The 8,892-nt window shown below is 41.0% G+C and overlaps 1 protein-coding gene across 1 annotated transcript; it reads left to right on the forward strand.

Moving 5' to 3' along the window:
* Positions 1–2,890: 2,890 nt before the first annotated feature.
* Positions 2,891–8,589, forward strand: LOC125553502 (protein ZINC INDUCED FACILITATOR-LIKE 1-like). The gene is made up of 17 exons (XM_048717275.2): positions 2,891–3,196; positions 3,732–3,772; positions 5,016–5,076; positions 5,183–5,285; positions 5,386–5,488; positions 5,592–5,645; positions 5,736–5,798; positions 6,035–6,084; positions 6,170–6,245; positions 6,504–6,680; positions 6,888–6,975; positions 7,094–7,179; positions 7,271–7,378; positions 7,540–7,584; positions 7,658–7,746; positions 7,922–7,965; positions 8,113–8,589. The coding sequence occupies exons 1-17, from the start codon at positions 3,010–3,012 to the stop codon at positions 8,214–8,216; spliced, it is 1,479 nt and encodes a 492-aa protein (XP_048573232.1). The 5' UTR covers positions 2,891–3,009; the 3' UTR covers positions 8,217–8,589.
* The last annotated feature ends 303 nt before the right edge of the window (positions 8,590–8,892 follow it).

Here is an 8,892-nt window from a genome sequence, read left to right on the forward strand (position 1 = left end):
GAGCTGCATTGCAAGTCTTCAGTGTTCAGATCTTATACACGCTATGCTTCTGCTATCCAATCCCTAGCTGATCATGGCTTCACAAAACCTGAAATTGGATATCACATTTCTTTCAACAATGGATGAAACTGCATTCATATGAATGTATATACATCTCAAATTTCATAGAACAGTTCCACTCTCAATGGGAGAAGTAATCTCAGAAGGGGATGCGGGGTGGCCAGTTGAGATGCACAGCGTGTCGGTTGTTGGGAGGGGATGCAGAGGCCTTCCGGGGCGGGGGTCGGGGGACCTTCAGGTGGACGCAAAGCAGCTGGCGGATGTAGGGCATCGCGGAAGCAGCAAGATGGGGGGACGTCGTGACATGGACGGTGGGCCAGATGTGGGTCGCGACGAGATGCAGGGCATGGCGAGCTGTCGCGACGTGGCAGTGCCTGCAGGGGGGGCTCATCGACGACGGCGAGATGCATGGCCCGACGTGGCGTCGTGGGATGGCAATGGCTGCAGGTCGGTTGCGGAGAGAAACAAGGAAAATCTTTGCCTCCCGGTCCGCCGGCGCGTCAAGTCGTCGAGGGGAAAGAGAGAAGAGGTGGCGTGCGAGGCGTGGGGCGGTGACGGGCGGCAAACTGCCTAGGCGGCGTGTTCGGGAGAGGATAACGGGAGGCAGTTTTCCTTTTTCTTGTGTAAAGAAAAGAGGCAAGAGAGGTTAGCGACTAATGGCATGGTGGGTAATTAAGGCATAAAACGTATTTAGTATCATGGAGTGATGTAGACCATCAGATCACAGGATTTGATGGATGGGATTAATTGGTTCTCCGCCCTTTTGTGTTTTTATAGGGGTAGTAGATAACTAGCAATTCTTAAAAACATGGTGAGATATGCTAAGAGATCATCTCTTAAATAAGAGAAGATAAGCCTTTTCTTATGATTTCTTTCTCCTCTACCTTAGTATTTATCCTATGTGGCACTGCTAAGATAGCACCGTTGTACATGCCCTAACCAAAGCCGTAGAGGGGTGAGAGATTATATATTTTTAGTTTTATTTTTCTCAGGATGGTTTCCCACATATCAACGGCATATGCATACAAGGGCAAAAACGTCTCAGAAATGTCTCGTAGACGGTCAAAATCTTTGGTTGGACAAAAAACAACACGGAAGGACATATCTGTAAGGTGACTTGATGGAGGATGGGCAAATTTCAGCAATCTCAAACATTAGGGGTAAATATGAGTAATGAGTTCAAGTTAGGGGAATAAATGGAATTTCCCCTATAATGGCGGCGGTGCCAGATGGGGCATGTCGCCGACCATCGATGCTAGACGGAGGTAGTTGAGCCTCTATGCTAGCTCGGCTGCGCCGCGACCGCGCGGTGGCTGACGAGTGATGCCACGACGCCTTGCGAGCGCTCTGCCACTAGAATGATGACAACTTGGATGGCCGCGATGACGATGCGGTCGACGCCAGAGGTGTCATTGGCCTCGGAGACCATGCCTACGGGGTCACATCCGGTACCTCGCCTAGTAAAGTTTAGGTTTAGTTTAAATTTTTCTTGTTCTTTTTTTTGACGAATTTTGCTTGGTTTAGTTGGGACTTTATGAAATTTTGTCGTTTGATTGTAATATATCAAAATTTAACCAACATGGTCCGGTTAGCATGATTTTCTTCTTCTTTTTTTTGTGAAAGACCTGTTTGAAATGGGTCGGACATTTGGTGCATGCAGTTAGATGGCCTCTCGCCCCATTGCTGCCCATGGATATTTGTTGACGTCTGTTTTGATGACCTGTGTTGGAGTCACCCCAAGCTCTTCATTTACAGGATAAAAATATCTATATTTGGTAGCAATCATGTTTTTTGTGGGAATAGGGTGGCCAAACCTTAATTAAGCAAAGATTCTGTTGGGCGGACTGAATCATGCAGCCATATACCTACCGCCGTGTTTTCTAGTTCTAGTTGTGAAGATTGTAAATATCTAACCCTTATCAGTAACTAGCTCGCTGTACTTTGACTATAATCATGCTAATTATAGGTCAATCTAAAATGAACGGAACCAACAACAATGTCTCGTCATTTTTCCACCTTGGAGCGCGCTTTTAATTAATGAGCTATGTCAATCTCCATCAAACTTGGTATATATGGATGAATCCAAAGATGTCCCTGCAAAAACAATGTAATATTATCACTCTGCATGCTAAGCAATACTATATGAAGTTTTCTCAAGAGAAACTTAGACATGCATGGTGCTTTTTAGAACCTCTAGCGGATCATGCATGCGGAAATGCATGGTACACGCGTACATGCATCATGCATGGGATCTTTGTAGAACAGGCCGCCCGATGATGTGGACATTTAAGATGGTCGATCAATATTGCCCACTGGAATTTTGCTCATGTGTGTTTGTGGGTGTAGTTGTGTGCGCGTGCGCCGATTCTGTCCAGCATCTTCTGAAGGAGCAATTTGTATTCGAGTGTCCATAAGCATACTTAGTGTTGGAATTATCGGCCTTCCGTGTCATATTTCACACCCCAAACGCGTGCTTTCCAACACTAGTGAAATATTGCGAACTACTCCGTACTAATTAGTATCGAGGATGCTGAACAAGGATATTTTGGTGAATTACAAGAGATATTTAGGGAAGCTAGCTGCCAATTCCCACGTCACTTCTTCGATCAGTCGGCTAGACATCTTAGTTAAGCAAGATTAGCTCCATGCATCTATGGTCGATCCGGACAATTTCATGCAGGCATGAAACCTGCCTTGCCTCCGTAAGCACGGTACAGATTAGTCAGGGACAGTTTTTCTTTTGACAAGATTAGTCAGGGACAGTTAATTAAGCATATCAAGCTGTGTATTTGGACATTAGCTAGGCAGATACTGGTATAAGTAGGAGGACCAGCTAGCTCCCAGTTCAGTGAGTCCACAGCTGATCGAATCAGGTCAAAAGAACAAAGCACTTTGTGTCCAGAAAAAGAAGAAGCAAAAACAAACTTAGTTTACAGGTAGCTAACCGACATGAGCAGCCTGGAAGAAGCACTGCTGCAGAAGCCGCCCCCGTCGGTGGTTGTGTGCCACCACGCCGCCGCGGCCTGCCACCATGAGGGGTGCCCCGGGTGCGCCATGGACCGGAGGAAGGAGAGCCTCCGCGGGAGGATCCCTTACAAGGAGCTTTTCTTCGTCGCTGCCACCACTCTCGCTGGATGTAAACTTCTATCTATCCATTTAACTGTCTATTTATTTGCCCACCTGAATAAACCAACAACACTATCATGTCTGCAACACCACATCCGCCTCATTGGTCTAAAATTGCCTTCCCTGAGATAAGGAGTAACATGTAGCCTGAGCTACAGAAAACCACACTCATTTCTTTTCTTTGCGCAAAGTTCCTTTGTAGCTCAGGCTACATGAAACCCCTTTTTGAAAACCACACTCATTTCTTTGATCGAGCTTATCATGTCCATGAGAAATTGTATGTAGCGACATGCATCAATGAAAAAGGAAACAACCAGCAACTCGAGCAGCACACGTTGGTACTTGGTTGTTGTCATGCTTATGTATTCTACTACTACATACATTTGTTTCCATATGCCGCATTATTTAGTTCCGCTCAAACCTATTTTTTTAAGGGGCACTTTATATTACTTAAAAGATTTAAGTCAAACCTAATTAATATACTTCACTTTTATCTTTTATTTATCATTGTTTTGATAACATGCTTTTGGCTTCGTCCTTTTCAGCTCTACCAATCACATGCCTCTACCCCTTCATGTATTTCATGGTATGTATTTCCCTGAAAAATATAGTACATTAGTGAGGAAAACTTTATGAATCTTAAAAGATTACTAGTCGAGGCTAATGAAGAAGCGGAATTAAAGTTAAGTTTGGATATATTTACTTTAATTGCTCATTTTTCAGGTCAGTAAAAAATTAATCCACACCAAATAACCGCTCTGCTTTTAAATTCATAATAGAGCGAATTGCAGTTTTTGCCCCCACTTTGTTTTTTTTAACGCTAGTTACCCCATGTAACAGTTTTCATTTGGATTGCCTCATTTAGTAAAAGTTTTGCCAGATTTTACTTCTTTTAATTTTTACCAGAGCGCTCTAGCTAGCAGGTGATTTAGGACAGATCAATTTCTAAACTGCTATGTGAATGGTGAGTAATTAACCTCAACAATTAAATCAAATCACACAGAATCCATGCATAGTTCTGGACCTGTGCCGTTGAGAAACGTTATTGGCACAAACATAAGTAAGATAAGCAATAATAATTACTCGAGGAAGTACATGCTAGTATTACTTTGTGACATTGACCTGCTAACACACAAATCCATGAACTATATTTTTATGCCATTGATATTCCATTTTATTTGTAGAAGTACTGAACTGCTGGCCACTAGGAAGACCACTTCCACACCCTGTAATTTCAAAGTAACTTTTGTTGAAAAATCGAATAATATCACTTCCATTTAGAAAACACATATCTGGGTAGGTTTGTATAATAAGCCAGAAGGTTTCGAAATGTTGACTTTGCATATCCTGACATTGGCGGCATCTGAAAACAGCAGACATGAAGTATCTTTTTTTTTTTTTGCAAAGAGAGATGAAGTATCTTACTAGTCGCACTAAGCAGGGCATTTTTCATTTCTGATTGTGCCAACAAACTGAACCGCGCCGTGGCACACCATGTTGTACCTAATATCCGGGACCTACCTGGCAGATTGCTCCCAAAAAAAATTATAAGGGGTAAAAAGTGGCAAAACTTCTCTAAATGGGGTAATCGGAATGAAAAGATATTGAATGGGGTAACTAGCGTAAAAATGCCAAAGTAGGGGGTAAAAACTGAATTTACTCTTCATAATAAAATCGTAAAAGAACTGCACAAAAGTATGGGTAATTATTCATTTATCTATAGGAGATAAAGGTCGCAACTTTGCTTCATAGAAGTAACGCAACATCTCAGGATCTCAGTTGCTTCATGCAAGTAACACCTCATCTCCCTACTGTATTCCTTTCTACAGGTTAGAGACTTCAACATTGCTAAAAGAGAGGAAGATATTGGATCCTATGCTGGTTTTCTTGGTACGGCTCTGTTAAAAAATAACTCATCAGCATTTAGCTATTAATTTTCAGAGGTTGTGTCGTGCCACACATATTTAGACACATTTATTGGTCTTATCAAATGCAGCTGCTTCATACATGATTGGAAGAGCCATTACCTCGATATTTTGGGGTATTGCCGCAGATCGTCTCGGACGAAAGCCTGTAATTGCATTTTCAATGCTATCTGTGTAAGTGTGATATGGATTCTAATTCCACTCAGCAGCAGTTCTTGTGTGCAAGTGTATAATAATTCAGTAGTCACTTAGCCGTGTCACTTGTATATTGCAGGGTCATACTTCAGATATTCTTCGGGCTAAGTACAAAATATTGGATGGCGATTGCTGCAAGACTTCTTCTAGGTTCTCTAAATGGATTACTTGGACCAATTAAGGTACTTGACATGTAGCAGTTTCATTCAACATGCAGATCTAGGCCTCACAATTGTGATCTATATGTTGGGTATGTGATAACATAAACTTTACTATCCATTGTAGGCTTATGCCATTGAAGTTTGTCAAACTGAACACCAAGCTCTTGGCATCTCAGTTGTAATTTTCTTGAGCACCATAATCCTCTCGGTGCAATGATTAGAGCAATGTAATATTCTTTAATTGTTCTTTGAAAAAAAATAATTACAGGTGAATACCATGTGGGGTTTGGGTGTTGTTATTGGTCCAGGACTTGGTGGTTACCTTGCCCAGGTAATTAATAGACCATTATACTTGTGTGATCGAAATGAAGCATTATACAATCTTATAATTTAGTTGACATTATAATATAACTAAAATAGTTTCAACTCTTGGATCAACCCACATAGTACTCTTTTTGCTACTTATGTTGGGCTGAACGTGTTATTCACGTGTACAATTGCTAGTTCAACAAAAATAAAGAGATGAGCTGCTTCCATTTCCTAATTTCTTTATCCTCCTTTTGTCAGCCTGCTGAAAAATATCCACAGACCTTTTCCAAGGAGTCAGTTTTCGGGAGGTAGATCCTTCAAGGACAAGATATATTTCATTTTCCATTCTGCTTGGAACTACTTCATGACTCATTGCTTTAATTGAATTTGCAGGTTCCCATATCTGTTACCTTGTCTCGTTGTGTCAATCTTTGCTGCCGTTGTTCTAATAAGTTGTATATGGCTTCCGGTATGTACAGAAGCACTATCATGCCACTTCTGAACTTCATTCTAGGCATATGTTTTTGTGGAAATAGGCATTAGTTTTTTGCACATTAAATTGCTAATACGAAAATACCCTGCCTATGCTATATACAACTTCATCATAGAAGTATGTTTCAATAAGTTTAGATATCTTCTAATGTTCCCAATTGCCGGGGTAATCCTCCTTTTTGAAGAAAAAAAACTTCTAATGTTTCCATTAATATGGTTACTCAAATGTTAACAGGAGACTATACATAAACATAAGATTACTGAAAAGGATATCAGAATAGTCAAAGCCTTGCCATCGCAACAGGCTCATTGGGATATGCCTCGTAAGAAGAGTTTGCTTCAGAACTGGCCATGGATGTCAACTATGCTATCATATTGTCTGTTTGGTCTTCATGAAACGGCATATAGTGAGGTAAAATATCTGGCTGTTTTGGAATTTTTGCCCTTGAATTTTTGCCCGTCACATGTCTTGCAAATCCATCTTAATCTGTTTTTTCGTGGGTAGATCACTCAGATGCTACTCGGTTAATTTCTCATATCACCTTTTTTGACTACATTGCTAAATGTTTAATATTTTGAATTCTCTAATATTATGACTATAATCATCTTTCAATACTAGATACTTTCCATATGGGCTGTGAGTGACAGAAAGTATGGCGGCCTTAGCTTCTCATCTGGAGATATTGGCCAGGTTCTTTCAGTGTCAGGTATGGCATCCCTCTGCTTTGACTTTGTTATTTTGAACATTTTGTACTTTTCATGCAACCTGCACAAGAATTTTGGGTGCATATATGGGAAATAATTATGTTTCTCCTTTTGCTGCAGGTGCTAGCCTTCTTGTATATCAGCTTATAATTTATCATTGGGTTAATAAATTTCTCGGGCCACTCAATTCATCGCGCATTGCTTCCGTGAGTTGACTTAACATATTGTGCCTTGATTAGAAATTAATGAAAAAATTGTTTCATGATCATAACTCCTATGTTGACAATGGCCTTGCAGTCTCTATCTATTCTTGTACTCGCTACGTTCCCTTTTATGACATATCTGTCTGGAACAAAACTGTCTTTTGCAATTTATGTTGCAGCCATGACAAAAAGTGTTCTCGGGGTAAGCATCCCGACGCTCTTCCTTTACTGCAATTCTTAAAGGATGATAAGTAGATTAAAGTGTTGGAGACTTTACCATTCCAATTACCACAAAACTGATCACCTTATTATACTCTTACTTGTATTAAGGTGTATCTAATCCTCTCTTCCAAACTTATACAGATAACTATCACTTGTGGAATGTGCCTTCTTCAGAACAATGCAGTGGTATGTATATTAGCTCCGATTAGATGAATTTTTTGCAACACTATCATTTTTTCTGAAATACAATATATACCAGCGTCAAGACCAGAGAGGCACTGCAAATGGTATAGCGACAACCGGCATGTCGTTTTTCAAGGCAGTTGCTCCAGTAGGGGCAGGAATTCTGTGAGTACACCTCATTTTATCAAAAAGATATAAAGTAAACAATTGATACATCAAGCTACTACATTTCTGATCTTACGGGATTTACAATTCGCAATAGCCTGTTGTGCTCTTCAATAAACGAAAGACTTCACATTGTCAATAGATAATTTTACTGAACATGCACTGATCAACGCAGATTCTCATGGGCACAAAAACGTCACGATGCCACCTTCTTCCCAGGTGATTCATTAGGCTATCATTTTGTACAGTACGCTGTACCATAACTAACTAGCAAATTAAGAATATTGGAGAAGATATGCAGGAAGAACTAGAAATGAGTTTCAGATTATGTAGTTGATCCAATTCATTTTCTTGTCGAATCTGCAGGTGATCAAGTGGTGTTCTTGATGCTGATTTTGGTGCAGCTCTGTGGACTGATATCTACCTTCGAGCCATTCCTGGTCTTGCCTCCAGTAGAAGAATGTCGGTAAGACATAGAGGGGAGACCACAATGTGCAACTACAATATTCAACAGTTGCTTGTGAATTCAGTGAGGAGGCCCAAGAACCTACTAGGAATACCCAAGTCAAACACACATGTGACGAGGATCATTGACCGGGTCAACCCCTTTTCATGTGTTAGTAGCGAGTGGTTACCCATGTGGGAAATGCTTTCTACACTTGATAGCGGTTCGAACATTTCAAGACTCGAAACGGTACAACTACCCGAACAAGACAATTGAAGGGAGAGCTCTTGGAAAACCTGATACTCTGTATTTTGTATAATTATGTGGCTAGAGTTCCATTTATGGTGTATATGATAAGCTCTTTTTTTAAGGGAATGCCATATGGCAAGCTTTGCTCATTCGATAACTGTGTTACACCGTTTATCTGAATATGAAATATGTTAGAATAAATCCGAGGTATACCGTCGATCATCCGAGGACCAAGCAATCACACGAGCACGACACTGAAATTTATTAACAAGGTTCACCGATATGACTACATTTCCGGGGCATGACTATGAACGCTCCTTCCCAAGACACCGTCACAATATCGCACCCCGGCTGCCCGGGCGCCGGCACACGCCGCCGGCTCCCCCGCATGTCCGTGCTATTATGTTGGCATAAGTTACATCGTGTGTCTATCCCCGTTATATATGATAGGC

The sequence above is a fragment of the Triticum urartu genome, chromosome 4A (genome assembly GCF_056163025.1).
Source record: "Triticum urartu cultivar PI428250 chromosome 4A, HENAU_Tu73, whole genome shotgun sequence".
Taxonomy (NCBI): domain Eukaryota; kingdom Viridiplantae; phylum Streptophyta; class Magnoliopsida; order Poales; family Poaceae; genus Triticum; species Triticum urartu.

Excerpts from the sequence above, each read along its gene's own strand:
- LOC125553502 (XM_048717275.2), top strand. The coding sequence starts at position 3,010 with ATGAGCAGCCTGGAAGAAGCACTGCTGCAGAAGCCGCCCCCGTCGGTG. Across the intron at positions 6,976-7,093 it reads CCAGGTTCTTTCAGTGTCAG|GTGCTAGCCTTCTTGTATAT; the intron begins GTATGGCATCCC and ends CTTTTGCTGCAG. Across the intron at positions 7,379-7,539 it reads TGACAAAAAGTGTTCTCGGG|ATAACTATCACTTGTGGAAT; the intron begins GTAAGCATCCCG and ends AAACTTATACAG.